The sequence below is a fragment of the Cylas formicarius genome, unplaced genomic scaffold (assembly GCF_029955315.1).
Source record: "Cylas formicarius isolate icCylForm1 unplaced genomic scaffold, icCylForm1.1 PGA_scaffold_7__23_contigs__length_41026272, whole genome shotgun sequence".
In the NCBI taxonomy this organism is placed as follows: domain Eukaryota; kingdom Metazoa; phylum Arthropoda; class Insecta; order Coleoptera; family Brentidae; genus Cylas; species Cylas formicarius.
Genome location: NW_026844352.1, coordinates 5,756,195 through 5,779,055, shown reverse-complemented (window position 1 = coordinate 5,779,055; position 22,861 = coordinate 5,756,195). Strand labels below are relative to the sequence as shown.

Here is a 22,861-nt window from a genome sequence, read left to right as displayed (position 1 = left end):
TCAAAACCAACTTCAGAGTAATATTCCCAAACAGGCAGGATTGGGCATACTGGTGCGAAGGAGCAATAACAGAGAAAACTCTAAAACTGGGACACATGACTACCATCTTCCAAGCAGAAATTCATGCGATTTGAGCCTGTGCCAGACATATGTCGGCCCAAATTACAGGAACAAACACCCTCAGGTCAATGTTAGTCGAAATCACCTCAAGGATGATCTGGGATTGCATTGAGATGCTTGACAGGCTTGCTAAAGCAAATCACGTCACTCTTGTCTGGGTCCCAAGGCACTGTGGAATCCCAGGGAACGAGAGGACAGACAGGCTAGCAAAAAAAAAAACAATTACACTACCTATCTGTCCTACCCCAGTACCCGGCAGCTTCATTAAAAGTCTATTTGACCAGAGATCTAGCAATAAATTTCTCGATATGTGGCTTGAAGCTGAAGGTATGAGACACACTAAAGCCCTCTTTCAGGGGCCGTCCGGGACTCTTTGTTTCCAGCCTTATCGGGCTCAACAGGAATCAGTTAAGGCTGACTATTGGGCTGATAACTGGACACTGGTCAAGAAGAAAGGATCTCAAGAACGTTGGCATCATACAGAAAGGAAATTCTGGGAGTGGACACAGAAACTAGTATCAACATTCTGGAAATGGGTGTTGGTAGGCTGATTCGCTATGCCTCGGCAGTCGATCTCTTCTACAGTCTCTCCTAACTCACGAATTGTGTGTGTTAGAGTAGGACAGCAACAACAAAAATTGCACAATTGCGCCCTTATTTCAAAAGATTCAGAATGGTTGATTAGAGTTAATCGTTATTAGTCTCGTTAATGAGTTTAAAGTTAGTATTACTAAAATTATGTGATTCGGAATTATGTCTGGATCATGGAAAAAAGTACTGTTTAGTTTTTATCTTATAGTTCGTAAACTAATCATTTTTTTGGATTTTCAAATAAAGTCTCTTAAAGAGGAGGAAATTTACTAAGAAAAAGTTGGGATTGTCGAAGCTGTAACTCCATTATTAATAATTTTAATTTAAGGTTGAAAATTGCGTTGTAAGTTAGTAAGTTACAGTAAAAAAACAATTCAGGTATATAAAATAGAATTAAAAATCTAAAAAAATTATAGTATAATCTAAACACCTCAAAAAACTGATTCTTGTTGGAAGTTTTTATTAACCTTAATTTTCTAATAAGCTAGACTATTGTTAATTAATAACTTTTTCAGGTATTTCCTTTATCATTGCATATTAAAAAAAAACATATTTCAATAATTGGGATTTTTTTTTTCCATTGTGGCGCCTTTCATGTATACCCATCAAATGAGATAGTGTGATAAAAGTTTAAATGAATTTAATGCTTTATTTGCAATTATTTAAAAAAAAATCATAAATGATACTTCTTCATGGATTTTTTAAAAATATTGAAATAGGCCATTTATTTGTAAGTCATTTAAAAACAAAAGGAACCAACATTTTTTATAATGTTTATAAATGAAATATGTTAATGACAAATGAACAAAAATGCAAAATTACTTGAAAAAGTTATTAATTAGCATTAGTCTTGCTTATTGGGAAATTAATTTTAATGAAAAATCCCAACGGAAATCGTTTTTTTTAAGTGTTTAGATTGTACCATAATTTTGGCACAACAGTACAGTAAGCCTCATGCCAAAAAATCCAGCACAATGTTATTAAGAAATGTTGGTTAGAATTAAATTATGTCTTAATATCAAAATGTTGTTAATGTTTTCTCAATAATTTTAAAAACTGTCGCAAATTGTCCAAAATCAAATGAATTTTACAATTTTTCTTCCAATTTCATTTCAGTTTTGCATTTTTCCGATAATGGAGAATTTATTGCGTTCTCTTTTTGTCTTTCTGTCTTATTTGTCTTGTGGTGGATAAAACTGACTCACTGATTGGAGTCTTAGGGAAAATTCTATCTAATTAGATCCTACCAAAACCCAACAATTTATGTGTAACCAGATTTATTAAGGGAAGTTAAGCCACTTTTTTTTGCAGTTTCCGACAGAAAAAATCATACTCTTTTATACCTACTTCATGTTACTTGTTTTTCTCATGGTATCAGTAATGTGGCGGAACGCATATGAGACATTTTCCATTGGAAAATAATTTAATCAATTAAGTAAAAAAAAGTATTTCTGACGGCAAAACTCCAGAAGATCAAAAAATGTCAAAAAAAGCTCTGTTGAGAAGATTCTGCATAAACCACACGTCGACAGCTAATTGTGGGGAAAGAAGTTTTATAAAATGTTTTATATTGTTGTGACAAACGTAAAATTTGTGTTTCTCTAAAAAATCTGAGTTAATTTTACAAATAAAATGGAATTGAAACAAACATTTTCTAAATTGATTTGATTTTAAATGATTTGAGACAGCATTTAAAAATATTTTAAAAAAAATAACGAAATTGTTAATAATTTTCGTGGGAGCTTATTGATACACATATTTTTCTATCTATTTACCTCCAGATATATCAACACGAATAAAATGTCATTCGGATCAAAAATGTTTTTTCCAAATATGAAATATCTATAACTACTGATCGTCCAGTCATGCGGCACATAATTACAGTGGCAACGAATCAGTTAAATGGCAAAAATCATAGAATCAGTATTAAGAAATTAGTTATAGGAAAATAACTCTTATTCTATTTCTTTTGTGCACTGTTGAAATGAAATATAAATCACCTATTTTGCCAACATTTTAAAAACAAGTTTAATAAAATATGAGAATAGAGTTGTAAACAGAATAGGGTTCCATTAAAATATATCAAGTAGCTTGTGACCTCAGAATATTGTTAGCGTTTTGTTTTAAATGTCATTTAGAAAAAGCGTTAAAAACATAAGAAAATACAGCTAATCGTATGTATATTGTGAAGTCCCGTTTACAGCGTCGTCAATCAAAGATGCAAAAAATTGGAAGTACATGATTGTGACTGCGCTTTAAAGCATTTTTGGTCGGACGTGTTAGAAAATAAATTTATATATTTTTTTTATTATATATTATATTTTTTAATGGACTGCCATCCATATTGTTTTATATTCTAATATGTCTTTTTTCTGATTTTAAAAGTATATATGTACATTTGCGGCACTTCATCCATTGCTTTTGGAAATATTAGGGTTCGAAATTTATGTAAGTAGAGTATATATGGAATGCTCGAGTAATAGGGGCGTTTTTTTATAATTTCATAACATCTGGCCCTATCTCTGAGGTTTTAGCGGTATTACAACGCTTCTCACAATTTTGGACTGCCGGCATAAAATTTGAGGTTATGATTTCCACTAAGTTTGTGCACGGTGTCAATTTTGCGACTACGTTTTGTTAAAGGCACGGTAAGTTTTTTTAGACATGTTTTCCGTAATATGTAATAGGGAACTTGCTTTGTTTACATTTTGTGAAGCGTGTAACTTGGAATATTCCACATTACCCGCTGAGTATAAAGTAGTGTATAATTTTTAATTCCAGAAAAATGGGAAAAGGTCACTTAGAAACGAAAATATTTATTATTTGGCCACACTAAGTTTACGAAAGCCCACTGGAACTTCCCTAACAAGACCCGCATAGGGAAAATGTTACTGAGTTTTTTGGACGTGCTAGAGAATACTATGGCGGTGAACCTCAGCAACGTAGGTGAGTCGGTGTTGTCTATTGTTCAATCAAGATGTTCAAGAATAGACTCTCTTACAACCATGATTACGTATACCAAGTGGGCTTGACCACTTCCTAGAAAAACCTTTAGCAACCAATCCAACACTGCTGATATTAGACGCCCATCACACTCAAACTAGAAATATAGATGTCATTATCAAAATCTAAGACATACGACTCATAAACTCCTTGACAAGACAGTCATGGTGTATTAAACACCTGTAACAGATATCCATGAGAACGGAAAAACGTAGGAGCGTTAAAGGATTTAGTGACAATGGGCTTTACCATTTAAGAATGTTCATCCTAGTGCCAGAACTATCAAGGGCACGGTCAAATCTCTCGGAAGGAAATGTGGCTGTTCTAAAATAATTACGTCAACGCCCGAAACGTTTTCGACGAACCTGGGAATTACAAATCACGAAGCGTAAAGTCACAAAAACAATCCACTGTAGTTCCTCTGATTGGCAGTCTGAACAGGTGTTTATGGGTCATCTGATGAAGATCTGATTTTCAGCTGCTATAATAAAAAGTCTATCGATCGAGATATCCCATGAAAATCTCTTGAGATACTTTGAACTATTTATTACTGAAATTTTGCAGCTTAAACATTTCTGTTTCGATGTTATCACGATCGAAATAAATTTTTACTCTATCTATTGAAATTAGCTATGACATAGGCAATGGCAAGGATAAAATTTTCTGCTTTTCAGATCGAATCCAATACAATTAATATTTATGAGGTTTTGTTTTGTTTGATATTGCGAAGAACAGAAGCTCGATTCAAAACGAAAGTGCATCCAGATCCCGTAATGATTGTGGTAGGCTTTTCCAGATAGGAAACTACCCACTCGCCAGGCAATTAAAGGCTGCAAAATTTCAGAATGAAAGAGAGGCGCTTAAACGAATACCCTGAACGGAGAAAAACCCGGATGAAGATTTAAATATCTATTATACTTTGAAATATTCCCATTTCGATGCAGCAATTATTTGCAACGAATTTATTCAGTCTCAAACAATTATAAATATAAGCTTGCTGAATTTTTTGCTCCTGGACAAAAATGGCTAATTTAAATACGCACATGTCTCTAGCGGGTATCAATGAAATTACCAGCGACAAGTCTATCAAAGAAATTGAATTATGTGAAACCTAGATATATCATACAAATTCATTTATTTTTTGTTTTAGAAAAAAATGTTAAATACAAAATTTACAGATAATGATGATGGATGATTCATTAATATGTGTGTAACCAATCTTATATATTTTTAAATAAGAAAAGAAGAAAGGAATTTTGAAATTAACGAAAAGAAATTGAACATTTTTTCACAAAATTAAAAATTTTCGATATTTTCTTATCATAATTTGACAAATTTTCGAAGTTTTATTCGTAAAAATGTGTACACCACAAAAAAATACTGGGTTTGGATATAGAAAATGCTTAATAAAATCAATTAATTGAAATTTAATGTACCGGGTGTTCCATTTAATTTTTTCACGAAAATTAATATTGTTCACTTTGACTCACCCTGCATAAACGATTGGAACCAACTTCAAGACAAGTATTGGATAAAATTACAGCTGTCGGAAACGGACATGAAATCGAAAACATTCAGTAGAGACTATAACAATCCTGCTTTGGGTAATCTATTAATTGGGGTGTTCCATTTAAAAAAATAATAGTATGATTTCTCACACCTGTACAAATTACCCTGTATATTTGAAAATATTTTTAAATTATTTCTTTTAGTCACATCTATGACTTTTGTATTTTACATTTTTTCTAAAACTAATAAACGAGATATATTACTTTGACACGCACTGTATAAATAAACAATTGAATAGTGCTTCCGGTTTTACCGGAAGTGGGATCAACTTTTTTATTTTCAATGACATTTTTGTGGTCTGCGGGCAAATTTATATAAAAAATGTTGTTAATCTTTTTTCGATAAAAATTTTAATATGTAATTTTTCTAATATTTCAAAAAATGACAATGAAAGAGAAAAAAAAACTTTTGCTTCCAATCGAGACTTATGAAAGTACCGTTTTTATTATTCTGTGTTCAGTTCAGAACAATTTTTGTAACCAAAACTATAATTAAACCATAGGGAAAATACATACTTCCAACTGTACCACTAACAATTATTATTGGAGAGATATTTGTATCAAACGATTTTTTAAAATAATGTTCTGTATATATATATATATATATATATATATATATATATATATATATATATATATATATATATATATATATATATATATATATATATATATATATATATATATATATATATATATATATATAGAATAGTTTAAGATTGGTTTTTTAATATATTTTTTTTGTTTTAAACTCAGCTCGACTGAAGCTTGGCTAAATAAATAAAATTTTAAAACATACAAGCAATCTTTTAAAGCCGATAAACGAGTATTTCACTTAAGTAATATTTGTGAGATTTGAAAAAACCTGTTTATTTTATTCATTTATTGGTTGGACATCCACTAAAAGAAGGGTGAAGATATTTATTTGAATAAACATTTATAACGATATCAGTATAAATAATTTCAAAATTTGAAATAAATATTTCTTTGGCCATTATCAAACAACTATATTTTATTTTATGTTTTTTACTTAAGATAGATTGAAAAAGTGCTGTGTGGGTAAGTAACTAAATTAGTTCGAAATCACGATAAAATATATTCAAACTAAATTGTGATTAATAATGTAATACTTTCGTTGCAAGTTTATCCAAAATATCAAACTGCCAAGGATTTTCTATGCAGGGTGTTTTCTAATTGAATGTCGATAACTAAGGAGGCGATTTAAAAAAGAAAACTTCATATGAACATATGCCCTAAAGTTTACAAATATATATCATATTTTTTTAAATATTTGCAATACCACTTTAGAATAATTTTTATTTTAAGGAAAATCAGTGGTGCATCATCAGTGTCTGGCAAAATGGTACACCGCCACTGGTGTATTTTAAAAAACTTGTGGTACACTAAATAATAATGCCCCCTGATTTCATTAAAATATCTAAAATAGTATTACAGATATTAAAAAAAATTTTTTTGGAAAAAATAATTTATTAATATTCAATTATAAAACACCCTGTATAAGAGACAGCGTCAGAACGAGACTTTTATACCTTTGGCACATTTTGTCTGGCGTTATATTCTAAGAAGCCAAATCATATCTCAAACAGATATAACATAACATTCATAACATGTTTTGTCTGAAGAGACAAGTCATTATTAATCTGTACGGTGTATGTATGCATTTTGAATGTTGCAGTATTTTGAATCTGTCTATACAATTTTGCAAACCTTCATTCCCAACAGAAATGAAGGAAAACGAATACTAACGTTCGGTTGGGGGAAATTTGTGTTATGCAATTCAGTGTGCGCGCGGTGTGCTGAGATCAATGCAAACAATATTACATTGTATTTTCAAAAGATATTACAAAGCCACGTATAATAATATTTTACACATTCATTTGCTCGTTTTTGCCCTCCTAGCAATTGACACGTACAAATTGACCGTATTGATTTCGGATTGATGGTTTCTTTCCAATATGAAAGCATCGAAAAGTAGTTGGAAAAGAAGACTCCAGAAATAGTGAGAAGTTTGTTTCTGGAATGCGGCTGGAAATCCCAAGGTGGACATTGTCCAAACTCGGTGGTTCATTAGAAGTATATGGAGAATCGATCAAGATAGACTTTGAAAATTACAAAAAAATGAAGTATCTGGACTTAAAAGCTATGAAGACTGGCTGAGGCAAATTTATCTTGCAACCAAAAATTATAACGAAAGTTGCTCACGAAGAAGGTCTAAAAATAATAGGTCAACTGGGGAACCTGCTGGGAATAATTTTGTTTATGTTTGGGACAACCGTCTTCTCTCCAGATTCGGTTTAGTAATTTCAGTAAAAGGTCTAATTACCAAGGATTTTAATAACTTATAACGGATAAATATTATCTCGTTGGTCTTGAGGTTTCGAATGTGATTTCTCCATATGACTACTTCTTCCGAGGCGTCTTTTTCTGGTTTACGGTTATTGTTGACATGGCGCTTGCTTATTTGCTCCAGATACGAAGGTGGGGTGAAAAGTTTCCAGCCTAACCAAGAGGTGGCGCTACTAGGTCCACTTTTGGAACGACATCCTACAGTACCATTTCTACCGAGCTTGTATGTACAGTTTCAACCAAATCAACAGTCAACTCCAAAGAAGACCAAAACAATTTTATCGGCAAACAAGGTTATGGCTACTGTTTTTTGAGATGCGAGAGGAATTATATAGAATGATTGATTACCTTGAAAAGGGTAAGACTATGGCCGGTCAAAACTAAGCAGAGTAATTGCAACGTTTACATTACATTAGAACACAGTTATGAGCAATGTATCAGTGTCGATGAAAATTACGTTGAAAAATTAACCATAATTTTTTTTTAAGACATCGTTTTTCTTGGCCATGAAACTTTTCACTCTACCCTCGTAGTTCCTTTATTTTTCTATCCCAAGTTCTCTGATTTCTCCCTCTGAATCGCCCAGATGCGTCTGTATCCTGTTTGGTTTTTATGTTTAATTTTCGACGCTCATCCATAAATTCCAAAATTTCTCCAGTCATCCGATCTTCTTTCTTCTCAATTTCAGATTCAGGGTGCTGTGAAATCCGATGTTCGTTATAATACAAAAATACAGAAATTTTCTTTTAAATTAGTTTAGGTTTTGCATATATTGAAAAATTTTGTTTCTCTTGAAAAATAAAATTTGAAATTTGTATCTGAAACTATAGAAATTAAATTATTTTGAAGTCCCAATTTCCTAATATTTTAGAAATAGATATAGAGAAAGAGAGTCTCCTATGGGCTATCTTTATCTGTTCTCCATATACACGCTTCTATAGTCGATACGATTTGAGATGGCATAGTCGCGCATAAAGCCAAGGTAGAAGTGCCTCACCTGCCTGTTTCCGCAGGTATACTAAGAATGACAAAATCCATGTGAGTTTACCAAATACATCGACAAGAAAAAAAGAAATTATTAATCGATTGGTCTAAAATGTTATCAAGTTTATTGCCATGGAATTGGTGTGGGCTCAGTGTAAAATATTTTTTAATTAAAATATTAAAAAAATATACAGAAAATATAATAAAAGAAAACTGGGAAAAATGCACTTGATGTAACGGTACCGCTTGTTATTAATGCAGACTAAGGATCGTTTTCTAGTAGTAGCAGTTAAAATTTTGACTCTGATGATGCAGATGTTTCATTGTAAATACAAACTAACAGATTGTGTTTTTTATGATGCAAATAAAGATTAGCTTCCATGTATTCATAATTAATGGAGTTAAATGTGTGTAACAGCTATGTGTTACAGCATATTTGAGAAAATTCGACAACCTTAATCAAAGCAAAGAGATACGACAGGGGTCCAAGAACTGTGACCCTGTGACACTCCCATAGTAACGTTGCCCAAATCTGATACACGGATATTAGTTCTAACGAAGTGCTGCCTATTATTTAAATAGTACTGAAAAAAAGATGCAGATAGGTGAAACCAAAGTGATTTAGTTAAGATCAGTGTTGTTGAAACATAATGCTAATGTCTTCTTAAGAAATAAAAAATGGAGTTACTTATTCTAATGGATTTATATGATAATATTTTATATGATGATATTTATTATTTAAATTGATATTTATTAGAAATATTTTTTAATAAAAATGAGGCCAGGCACACATTTTTGAAGAACTGCTGACAAAACTAGAATGGAAGTCTTTAATTATGGATTTATTACCAACGAACTGGTGTAAGCTCAGTGCAATGTATTTTTTAATAAAAACATTGTGAGGCAAGGCGTGATGATACTGTGAGGAAGCTCTCCATACAGTTACCAAAGAAAATTGGATCGGTTGTGTAACAGATACAGAAAACTGGGAAAAAGTGAATACACTTGATATAACGGTACTACCATTTGTTATTAATGTAGACGAATGTTCGTTTTCTGGTAGTAGCAAAATTATGTTTTATGCTGTACGATATATATTTTTTTAAAAATTTCCGATATTTCTGGTACTGTTTTACTTTTCATTGCATAGACAATAGTTAATTTAACAAATAGTCATAATTTTTTCATGTAGTTTACCTATTTAAATATTCGTCTATCATTGAGGAATATTATTACATAGAAAACACACGAATCCCTCTCTGAGTGTGTTTTATTGCCGACTATGCCATCACAAATCGTACCGACTATAATAGACCATCGAATTTGGGGAAACCTGTATAATAACCGTTTCAATTCATCTCACGTCCACATTTCAAAGTACATAAAGTAGTTCAACGGTTAACATGTTTTACGGTTTTTAAGATTCATCGTCAACCGACAATCACCGTGAGTCATATAGCTACTAGAGATACAGAAGCCGATAATACAGTAACTTACGAAGAAGCTCCATTCAACAGATAGGAAGGCCTCTATATCATCCGATAGCTATATGGGAGTAAAAGTCCCGCTAGAACCAAAACGAATTCACATTTCGCAGCATCTATACCTATCAACCGAAACACAATCCAATCGGTAGGCGTTGCCCCCATTCCTCTAAACGCCATCCCGGAGTCCCTACCCACGAAAAACTATATAAAATTTCCACATTAGATGGGAGAAAATTAGCGGAACGATTCCGAAGAGGAAGTTTCGGAATGGGGGTCGAAACATCTCAATAACAAAGTGAAATTCGTTCAGTCTATTCGGTTTAGTCTTCACGTGGTCGCGTTGGCATTGTTGTAACCTTTTATCAGGGTCTCTATGATGAACTTTATCGTTATTTTGTAGATGTTCTCGACGTTCTCGGTGTACCTGTCGCCCAGCGTCGTTTCCACCGCTTCCAGGAATGGCTTCTCGATTTTCTGCAACGACAACGTCTATTATGGGTGGATAACATAGTCTAATTTAGTTTAGTTTAGCCAACCCATTTTGTCTCAGTGGTGCCTTAATGCACCACCTATTCTATGATTTTTTTTGTCACATCCAGGAAATATTTTTGCACATCCATTTAGACATTTTATTATTATCACTACTAAAGGACATAAAACCGTAGAAATCGCTAATTTATGCGTAAAGGAAAGATTTTATATATGACTTCAAAAGTTATCAAAAGCGGTACATAAATTTGTATCACATTTTCAAGTAAATCCAAAATAATAAAATAATATATTTTGGATATGTATTGCCATATTTTTTAAGTCTATAGCATGTAGATTACGTCGCAGAAAACATACATTGGAAATACTATATTGATTATGCTTTATTTTTTGAAAATATTTACTGGTGTGTGAACGCACCACTGGTTTTATCTATGAAACAAAATTTTGATATTGCAAGTCTAGACAACTCAGCGCATGTAGAATAAACATCCAATAATTAGCGTGTTGTTTAGTAATAGTTTGTGCTTTGTGCAGTGAACGCCATTTCCGAGGTATTTGACTCAAAAGGAATTACGAGGCGGCTATGGAGGAGATCGTGATTTACGTATTCTTATGTATTGTAGCATTCCATTCCTTGTAAATTTATGTAAATTTATGAAAAAATATTTACCGAACATATTGACGCGGTCTATATTCCGCCCGACGTGGATAGCTTGACTGACGAAGAAGATATGAACGATAACATAAATCTACAAGAGTTTGGGGAACCAAATGATACAGTTGGAACTTTCGAGTTACATAGACCGACTGATACAACTGTTCTTCAACAATCCTGTAATTCATCAACTCCTGAACCTGAATGGGACTCATCAGATGATGAAACCCTGGAATTCAAATGAAGACGTATGCTTTCTGCAAACGACAAACTGTCAAATGGAAGAAAGGTCAGATTGAGTACACTCACCCACCTATATCCGATGAATTTAGATCATGTGAGGAACTAAAAAAGAGGCTTTCTGTTGTGTTTTGCTAACGAAGTGATTGATTTGATTTTAAAATTTTCGGTAAAATATGTTCAAGGCCATAACCGCCATGAATTCTCGTTGACAAAAAATGACCTTTTAAATTTTGTAGGCATTTTATTGTTCTCGGGTTATCATTCATTGCCACATATTTAGCATTATTGGTCTACTGATGAAGATAAAGGAATTGATATTATAAAAAAACGTATGAGCCGCAATAGATTCCAGTTGATGAAGCACAACTTGCACTCATCTGACAATAATCTGTTGGATAAAAATGATAAATTTTCAAAACTTAGACCCTTCTTTGATGTAATAAAAAAAAACTTCAGTTTGGCATATTTTCGTTCAACTTATCCATAGATGAACAAATGGTACCTTACTTTGGCAGCCATTCCTGCAAGATGTTTATAAGGGGTAAGTCAGTTCGTTTTGGGTTCAAGCTTTGGTGCCTTTGTTCATCTGATGGGTACCTATTTTATTCACTTCCATATGGTGGTGCTCAACATAAACCTCATTCTGATCTTGGTCTTGGCGGTGGCATTGTCATGAGCCTACTTTCTGTTGTAGATAAGCCAGGAAATCACCAAATTTTTTTTGGACATTTTTTTTTTCATCATTCAAACTATCACCGGTACTAACAGGGATAATAGAACAAATAAATGTCCAATGGAAAAAGTGACCGCATATGAATCTGAATCAAAAATTTGTCCGTTGGCACGACAATTCAGTTGGAACTGTGGTAGGTAATGTTTCTAGTGTAGATCCTGTCCAAAATGTAAAACGCTATAATAGAAAAGAACGGAAAGATGTATATATACCCCAATCTTATGTAATTGCCCAATACAATAGATATATCGGTGGGGTAGATTTACATGACAACGGAATTGCTAAGGTGCCAGGTATTTGGGACAAAATGGGGGTGACCTTTATTTTGTGATTCACTGGATAATTAAGTAGTGAATGCATGGAAATTGTATAATATTGTCAACAAAAAAAAGATTTCCAAGGTAGATTTTAAATCTTACATTGCTTTGATAAAACAATTACTCAAAGAAATCTTGCACCGGTCATAGATGAAGTGGGTTATGATAATCAATGATAATGAAGCGCGAAGGAGATGTAGAATCTGCCACAGCCACACAATTTACATTTGTAATAAGTGTAGTGTGCATTTACATACTTCAATGCTTTGTAAAATATCACCAAAAGTGAAACCGGGTGTTACCAGTGGTGCGCTCACGCACCATAAAATATTGTGCGTTGTTTCAAATCAGGAGCTATTTGGAAAACAATACTTTTAGTTGTTTTCTGTTGAATTTGAACTTTCTTTGGTATATTTATGTTACATCTTTTGTGCCCCACGACATTATTTAATGTTTTTTCCAGTGGTTCGTTTACGCGTCAGAATTTTGTTGTATGTTTCGAGTTATTTTTTTTTGACACATGTAATGTATACCTAAGTGCAAGAAAATAAATAATTTCAGAGCAAAAATGTATTTTTTTATTTTTTTTTGTGCTTGGGATAATACGGGCTAATACAAAATTATGTATATGTTTCAAACTTCATAGTGTGGATTTTCGACAGACCCTCCCCAATAAAATTTTAGGGATGTTATTATCTATTGCTATCTTGAAAAGCCGTTAACAAAAAAAATATCCTAGCTTGAGTTGGTTGGTTAGTTTTGGTTTCTTTTTTTCTAATATATTTATTGAGTGTTGACCACTTTTATCAGTGTTAAATAATCGTTTTTACGGTGCGTTTCGAAAAAATATTCTATGAGAGCAAAACGGGTTGTGAAAGAAGTGTATGAAACTTTAATCAGTAGAGGATTTATTCAACAAGAATCGTTAAAAGAAACCTGTCTACTACTGACGAGAAGGAATAATCTTAGTGGGACAATAACCTTATAAGAAGGAAAAAGAAGCTAGAAGAAGATGAAACCAATGAAATATAAGCCGTGCCACTCTCCAGAGAATTGTCTGCAAATAAATAGACAAGAGGCAAGTAGTAATGGAATCACACTTGAAGATTTAATTATCTTAACGAAATTAAAAGATATAGATATGATGAAACATGGTTCGTTACACACGACGCTGTATTCAAATGAAGGAAAACGCATCACCATAATGTACGCTGACAGAAGACAGATTTTTTCAGAGCTGCTTGCCGTTGTTTGCAAAGAATATTAAGTATTTCAGCTTGGATTGTCATTAGGGAACAAGTACTGAACTTCTCGGAAATTGGTTTCGAAACAATCTTTTAAAAAATATTCCCAATGACAGTGTTATTTTCATGGATAACGTAAGCCACCATTGATACCTTCTACGAAAAGCACCAGGAACACCAAATTTAAAAAATGAAATCCAGAAATATTTGTTAGAAAGTGATATTTATTTTGAATTCAGTTACAAAAAGCGCATCTTAAATTTATTATTTATTATTATTATATTTTAAATTTATTATTTATGTATTTACTATCATTGTTTTTCTTAGAGTAATTTAATAAGACTATATGCACCCAAAATTTAAAAAAAAATATGTTGCCGTCGGCAGGTAACTTCCATAATTGCGGACAAAAGCCAGCAGGATGAAGATTGAGACAGTCTAGTCTGTTTTCCTCTTCAGACATAAATCGTTTTGTTTAGAAATGTACAAGCTCTCAATTTTTATAATGTGCTGTACTAATTTTTTCCAGCTGCCAATTGGTATGTTATTAATTACATATTTTATCAAATTTATAACACTGGTACTTAAAGTAGTAGTAACATTTTCTGCTCTAATATTTGATTTTACATGATTCTATTTTCGCAACATGCTGTTTTTTAATTGCATATGAATATACTTCCGTTGCCATTTTTTGTTACTGAATTCAAAATAAATATCATTTTCTATCAAATATTACTGGAGTCCATTTTTTAAACTTGATGAGGCTGGTGTTTTGCGTAGCAAAGGGCTCTGGTAGCATGACTATACCACTGTTGTTGGGAATATTGTTCAAAAGGATATTTTGAAACCAAAACTTCTGGATTCCTCCTGAGTCAAACTTGCAGACGTTTCGCCAATCATCCTGTTGGCTTCTTCAGAGCTTGACTGAAACTGACTCGCATTATCATCATGGATAATCTATTTATCGCAACCTTAAATCTGTTATTAAGGCTTCTTATCTATCAGACTCCGTGAAAAATGTGTCCCCCCTCCCCTATGACTCTAAAATGCCTCGTCTCTACGGAGCAGGATTACCTCTTCCACCTTTTGTCAGTACTATTGGTTCTCCAACATATTCTCTACCAAAATATCTAGCTTCCTTATTAAAACCCCTTATAGGGAAAACTGATAGTTTCGTACTTAATTCCTTTCACTTAATTGAACAATTAAAAATCATTACATTAGATACACATACACATTATATGCACATTCACAACATATTCAAGTTAGTTTCGACGTAGAATCCCTCTTTACCAAAGTGCCTATTCCTGAAACTCTCAACATCATTTCAGATATATTAAAATCCGAGAATCTGGAACCAAACCTTCTCGCCTTAATCGAAAAATGCTTGCCTGGAACATATTTTTCTTATAACGGTCAAATTTTTGAACAAACGTCGGGGTTTTCCACTATCACCAATCACCACGAATATATTTATGGAAGCCTTTGAGAAGAAAGCTCTCGATACTTTTCATCTAAAACCAAAATTATTGAAACCCTACGTCGATGATACTTTTTTTATTTAACCTCATGGTCCAGAAACCCTAGTAGCTTTTCTTAGACATTAAAACTATAACATACGTTTTACCATTGAGTTGAGAACTAATAATAACCTTCTATTCTTCGATATTCTTATTAATAGAAAATCAGACCTAATATTGGGTCATTGTGTTTATAGAAATCCTACGCACACGGATACCTTAATGCATGTTGACATCACCATCCGGCCCAAAAATCATCAACTCTCTTGTTTACAAAGCCGTAAAACTCTCTTAGCCCGAGTCACTGGACCCAGTATTACAACACCTTACCTCTGTTCCTCTCCCTAATAATTTCCACATTAAAGATGTTAAGCGTTCCATCACAAAATACACTTCAGCACAGCCTTCCACAAGCAATGAGGCCGAAAGCATTCCTACACTTGCTAGTGTGGTCCTTCCTTAAATTCAAAACATCATTGACCACATATCAAAAGTTCTAAAGAAGTATAACGTCAAATCCAGATTTACCACTTGTCCAAAAATCTCTCAACATCTTCGGTCCGTCAAAGATAGTATTCCATTTGAGATGCCAGGAGTTTACAGCATTCCATGCATATGCGGTAAAAAATACATTGGAGAAGCCAAACCAAAAATATCAACTAGGCTCAAAGAACACGAAAGAGCCTTACCAGAACCAGACATAAAATTTTATTCGATAAAACTAAAATTCTTGCATGTAATCAATTCTTCTACCAACGAAAAAGTCGAGAGTCTATAGAAATCTATTAACAACCTAACAATCTTAACCGCGTCTCAGTCATCCGAGACGGTGTTTATGCCGCTCATTTAGCTCCTTCCTCCCCAAACAATATATAAGCAGGTACAGAGAAAAATGCGAGCCAGTTTCAAGCAAGCTCTGAAGAAGCCAACAGAATAATTGACGAAACGTCAGCAAGTTCGACTCAGTAAAAACCGACGCAGGAGGAATCCAGAAGTTTTGTAAAAAGTATTAAAGTAGCCTGTGAAAGTTTCTTTGATAAACTTAATATTCTTTCCTCACCACAGGAAACAAATCTGTCTTCTGATCTGATGTATTATAGTGATGAGTTTTTCTTTATTTGAAGGTAATTTCGTCTGACCGTTTTGAGTGGAATCAACTCATCCTTTGAATACAGTGTCGTTTGTATCGAACAGTGTTCCATTAAGATTAATTATTTATCTCTTGTCTAATCTATATACTTTAATTTATTGAAGGTAATTAAATCTTCAAGCACATAATCTGTGTGATTCCATTACTACTTGCCTTTTGTCTGTTTCGCTCCATTTTACAAACAACCCTATGGAGGGTGGCACGGCTTATATTTATATTGGCTTCATCTTCTTTTTGCTTCTTGTTCAGTTTATCCAACTTCGCTTTAATATACACAATACATTTTGCTTATTATTGGGTCCTCATCCCTTTTGTCTATTGAAAATCACTACGTTTGTTCCTTTTCTTTAATTCTGCACTATTAATAATCTCCCTTATCGACGATATTGGCCTTTCTATAAGAAGACAGGTTTCTATTAAATCTTCTTGTTGGATAATTTCTCTACTAATTAAAGTTTCATATACATTTTTCATAACTTCCTTTGCATCAAACGACAAATGATTTCTTTGACGATAACTTCCTCGAAACGCACAGTAAAAACAATTATTGAACACTGTCATCAATGGTCAACATCCAAAAAATATATCAAGTAGAAAGAAATATATCTGATCCACTCCTGCCTTTTCACTAAAGTAAGAATTTTTTTGTTAATGGCTTTGCCCAAACACGACGAATATTGAGACAGACTATACAATTTTTTAGCGGTTATTCAATACGCGTAACGTCTTACCCAAAAGTATTCAACCTTGAATTCCGGTATCCTTCTATGACTGGCGCCCACTTGATGCAGATATTCAAAGAATGCATCTAGGTTATCGAGCCCTTTGATTCCCTCATCTAGAGTGTTCATCACAGTCGTCGCATGCTCTGCCAGCTCCAAGCTGTTGGCTTGTTCTTCTTTGGTTCTAAGCTGCTTGAATTTCTCGAACAAGTTGATCAATTCGGCATGATCCTCAAATAATCTGTAAACAATACAAAAGTACATTCGAAACCCTATATAGCGAAATTGAAGGGACTGCTTTTTTTTCGTTATAAAGAGTTATAGGCACTTGAAAAATAACAATACGCATATGTATTCTGTAGTGTTTAATTATTTTATATACATATTTTAACATCTACTTAGGAACATTTTATATAAATATTTAAGAACTATATTTAATGCTTCAAATAATCGGTCATTTTCTTTTGAATTTTTTTAGTACGTATCTAGTACTTTGACTTGTATTTTCACCATTTTTTTGAGAGGGGCACATTCCCCATGATACATAAAAAATTTCTCTAGCAGCTTAACCAAACATTGGGCTTGTTGAATGGTTGGTGGTGGTCCCAGATCAACTTCTTCCTCTTGGTGCTCTTCCTCACCCTTTCTTGCTTGTTGTAATATGGCTTCCTCTGTCAATTCTGCTGTTGTAGGCAAATCCTGATCTATCACCATAAAATAACTCCTCAGTTGTAAACGTAATTGTTGTTTGAAACTGATTTATCCACTCGCTTAGTGGCCGATAATCTTCCAAGTCCTGTTCGCATTCTGTCTGTTTCTGCTGTCACCTCTTTCCAAGCTTTACTAATAAAGTTGACTGCATCTAGCATATTAATGGAAAATTTGTGTTCGGAATGTTTTCACCGTATCGACTCTTACGTTCTGGTCCATCTTGTCTTATTCACTTGTTGTTTGGCGGGAAGAATTGCCAATTCAATAATCCGTAGATTTGGAATATGGGGATGTGCAGGGCAGTTATCTAATCTATCAGTTATCTATCTATTTTCCTCCCCTTTAATTCTGTATCCCATCTCTGTATCTCCTCTTCAAAAATTAGCGATGTCATCCATGCAGAGTGGTTTGCCTTGTAAGGGACCAGCAAATGCTTGATGTTCTTAAAACATCGTGGGTTACTTGATTTTCTAATCACGACTAGCTTTATTTTTTCTCTTCCACTCATATTGGCAGCTACTAACACTGTTAGACGTTCTTTAGAAAGTTTTCCACCCACACACTTTTCGCTTCGAAATTTAAGAGTTTTATCTGGTGTAATTTTGTAAAAAATACCAGTTTCGTCAGCATTAAAAATGTTGTCAGCAGGGTACTTTTCTGCTAGTTTTGGCAACGTGTTCTCCAGCTAATCGTTAGTGACGTTTCTGTCGATATCACGTGCTTCGTCACTTACCTGTCCATAATTTATACCATGTATTTGTTTGAACTTCCCCAACCATCCTCCCGAAGCCTTGAAATCGATAATGCAACGCTGTTCAGCAAACTTTTTGCTTTTAGTTTTACGATAGGTCGGTCCAGAGAGTGGTGCAGACGTTGCTATTGGAACCACTGCAACATTGCTCGATCCAAATCTTGAAATTTTTGCTTTCTCAGATTTTTGCTATAATTGTCTGCCGCTTCAGCCTGAATGATTTTTTCTTTGCACTTCCACAACATGTCTAAGGAAATTGAAATTCCACGTATCTAATTAACTATTGAAACCGAAGTTAAACTGACGGTAAAGGCATTTGTCGATTAGGACATTTATTTTTCTAAGCCCACTATGTTTCTAGCAACAATTTGACCGTCAAAACTTGTAATTTAATAGGACTGCCAAAACTGTTTTTTCGAATGCATGCACATGATAAGTACTGGATTTTTTTAAGTAAATTTTAATAGGATTTAAATAGATTTTTTAAAATTACAAAACAAGTATTTTTTTCTTACCTATTGTCATGTAATATTCCGAAATTTATTTTGTATAAATTAACCATATTTTCTTTAAAATTTATTCGAACTTGTTGCATTTTATTTTGAAAATCCATAAAAACAAAATTGTTTTTCCTCTTCTGCAAAAGAAATACATGTTAACTTTTATACAGTTAGTTAGTTAGTTATAGTTAGACCATTTAAAACTGAGAAGTAGGAGGAAAATATCTATTAATTATGGATATCTATTAAATTGGAAATTAAATTTTTAAATCCGGTAAATTTGCACTCTTGTATTGTCATATTACTTTATAATTTATAATTATCAAGTATATATATTATTAAAAATAATTGCCAAAAATTAACAAACAACGTTATTTATTCAAGTCGAACTGATTTTATTATTACAATTTATTTAACTGATGTGCCCATGCAGTTCAATAAATGCGTTCAAAGTAAGTATAGAGCAAATTAAATAAACATTTCAATAAAAATCAAGAAACCTTAAAAATTCTTACATAGTTTCTTTAACATGGCATATATGGTATGTATATATATATATATATATATATATATATATATATATATATATATATATATATATATATATATATATATATATATTCTCACGTATTGATTCACGGATGGAAAAAAGTGATGACACTATATTCCGGGATATCATCCGTTCGCTCGTTGAACTCCGACTGGAATCCTGCAAATCCTGCATCCGACTGGAATCCTGCAGACGTTTCGCCAAAATCTCACTTGGCATCTTCAATTCAGTGTTCGAAGTGTTTTCGGAGCGCGAGCATTGAAGATGCCAAGTGAGATTTTGGCGAAACGTCTGCAGGATTCCAGTCGGATGCAGGATTTGCAGGATGCCAGTCGGATGCAGGATTCCAGTCGGAGTTCAACGAGCGAACGGATGATATCCCGGAATATAGTGTCATCATATATATATATATATATATATATATATATATATATATATATATATATATATATATATATATATTAGTACTATATCTATTACTATTATTACTATATCTTGTAAACCAAATTATAAAATATTCTATTAAGTGTAGTAGTAGTTTAGTAGTAATTTAATTGAACTTTTACAACAAACAAACTAATATATAATTTTAAATAAACTAATCCAATATAAAATTATTATTCTACTACCTGAATTTAGCAGATTCTCTGTAGAATTGCAATAAAAAAATAAAATTAGACAAAATTTGAAGAATTTCACTATATAGAGATTTAATATCGTTATTTTCATTGAATTCTGTTCGGTGCATAAAATGCTTAGCGGATCACTGTTTTGATTATGTTATTATTAATCAAAACCACTCGATATTTTTTATTAAACATTCTCTGCAACTTTTAATTAAAATTACTAAAATTTAAAAAATAATTCAAAAAGTAAGAAAAAATTGTCACGAAATACAATATCGAACCACGATCTACCGCGTGATAGTCAAATATCCCACCATTACACCACAAAGCCAAGTTGTTTTGTTTCTTTTATTTTTGTATTTTTTTCTAATTTAAATTTAGAAATAATATAATTCCCTATGACTGTCAGCTCCCGAGTGCATAATTTTTAAGAAACACTAAAAATAAAGATTTTTTTATTTAAAGCACATTTATTTATATGTAGTTTTTGAAATGAGAGATTCAGTTATTCTCCACTAATTTGTTTGCATCTAAGTCAACTTTAAAAGACACTATGCAAGGTGCTTTATAATGAATGTTCAAAAAATGTATCCCAGTTAAGCTCGTGGAAATAATGATATTGACTGGATATCGCTTATTAATAACGAGTAAAGAAGTTCTTCAGAATTTCAGTTCCTTGGTCCATGTATGTTCATTTCATTCGCGATTTTCAGCTTTATTTAAAGTTCCAGTCTATGTTATTAAAGGAGTTATTGACAAATACTTCAAAAGATAACGCCTGATAAACATAAGTTACTTTAGCAACTCAAGTATACCAAGTTGAACTAAAACAAACAAAGGAATGCTCAGGTGTTTCATAAGCCCTTGCTACTAAATAACCGAACAAACTAGGCGCATTACTTGTCACACCCCACGCTTTCGCGAGGTACGCTGCGTTAGGGAAGTATTACCGATAGAAAATGTTCAATTTTATTTGAACTGAGGTGGCTTTTACTTGATGAAAATCTATTTATCAAAAGAAATAAGAACTAAGAACTTTTAGTTCTTATTTGTTTCAATTTTATTTGTTCACTTGGGTTGGGTTGACAGCTCTAAGCAATCGAATATCTCGGAAGGTAGCTTTCGCTTTTTTGTCGCCCACGAATTTTTAGTCAATAAATAAATCGAATCTAGATGAATTTTCGCTAATGGTTTTAACTCTTCCCGACATACAATTAGGCCTACTATGTTGCGTACGGTCGGAGTCAACTTTTAAAAATGCTTTTGAACCATGACCATGTGTAACACATTTTTTTTCAGACAACATATATCCGGAAAAATAACAAAAACAAGATTTCAGGATAGTTCTTTACATGGTAATAACAATATCGTTAATAAGACAGCATGCAAATAATTATTATCATTTTTATTTCTTAGTTAAGTAATTGTCTATCTGTTTTATTAAAATACTTCAAAAAATAGAAGTTCGAATACGAAGTACGTAAACTCTGAGGCGAATTTCTGAAATCTTTGTAATTATTTCGTATCATTGTAGTAGTCTGTGTATGTGAAAATTATTAATTCTGTTGTCAAAGTGGTTGATTGACAGTTGTTTGACATCAGGGAACTATATTTTAAGTGAGCCTTTATAATTACAGATTTGCCTAGTAAGGTAAAGGATGTTATAGGAGAATTAATCCATAATAAAATTAATTATATAAATTGAAAATCCGTTACTTAAGATTTCTTAGCATTTTGAGGTTACACTGGTCTCATTCGTTAATAGGGCCTATTTTAAAATTTTAGGGTTTCCTTAGTATGAATAGTAACGAAAAGATTGTGGGTTAACTTAAAACCGTTTTTTTTTCTATACGACTTATCACGAAGTTACCTAATCCTTTTTTTTCTTCATAATAAAAATAAATTAAAATAAAGGGCCTATGAAGTTCCAGCTTTAACTGAATCTGCCCGATTAGGACAAGAACAAAATCTAACTCTATTTAGGGAGAGTGCCAAACCGGAGTGCCTTAATAGGCTTTTTGAGAAAAAATGAAAACCAACTAATTCAGACATAAAAGTTCAAAAATATTCTTAGTAACATACAGATTTAAATTTTTTATTTGTTAATTTTTCAGTTTCAATAACCGACGACCGTATTTTAGGTTTTGCAACATGCAGGACATTTATAAAGAATATGAATTGTGTTTAGGAAAATCGGAGAAATTAAAAAAATAATTTAAATTAGCATGCGAGAATATATATATTTCAAAAGCATATCTGAATCCACCGAACTTTTACTGGCATTTTTTGCAGGCTCAGAGAAAATACAAAATGTTTTTTTTGTGTTGTTTCATGGGTATTTGAATAATTCATGTCAAAATGATATATGAAAGGCATATATGAAATAATACAATTATTTCCCTTTTCGAAATAGCTGATTGGATTGTTTTCAAACGATCGATAGTAGCGTGCAAATTCCAGTTAATTATTTAGCGAAAATATATTTTTAGCAGATCCTTTATTTAATTTATTTTGCGCTTACCCAAAA

The 22,861-nt window shown here is 32.5% G+C and overlaps 1 protein-coding gene across 1 annotated transcript in view; it reads right to left on the bottom strand.

Annotated features, from left to right (window-relative positions):
- Positions 1-6,010: 6,010 nt before the first annotated feature.
- Positions 6,011-22,861, bottom strand: part of LOC132705493 (neuroglobin-like) — an 87,389-nt gene continuing 70,538 nt past the window's right edge. The window contains exons 3-4 of the mRNA XM_060676095.1: positions 17,206-17,437; positions 6,011-10,594 (exon numbers count right to left, since the gene is read on the bottom strand). Coding sequence (XP_060532078.1) covers positions 10,448-10,594; positions 17,206-17,437 — 379 coding nt within the window. The 3' untranslated portion in view covers positions 6,011-10,447. The remainder of the gene's footprint in view (positions 10,595-17,205; positions 17,438-22,861) is intronic.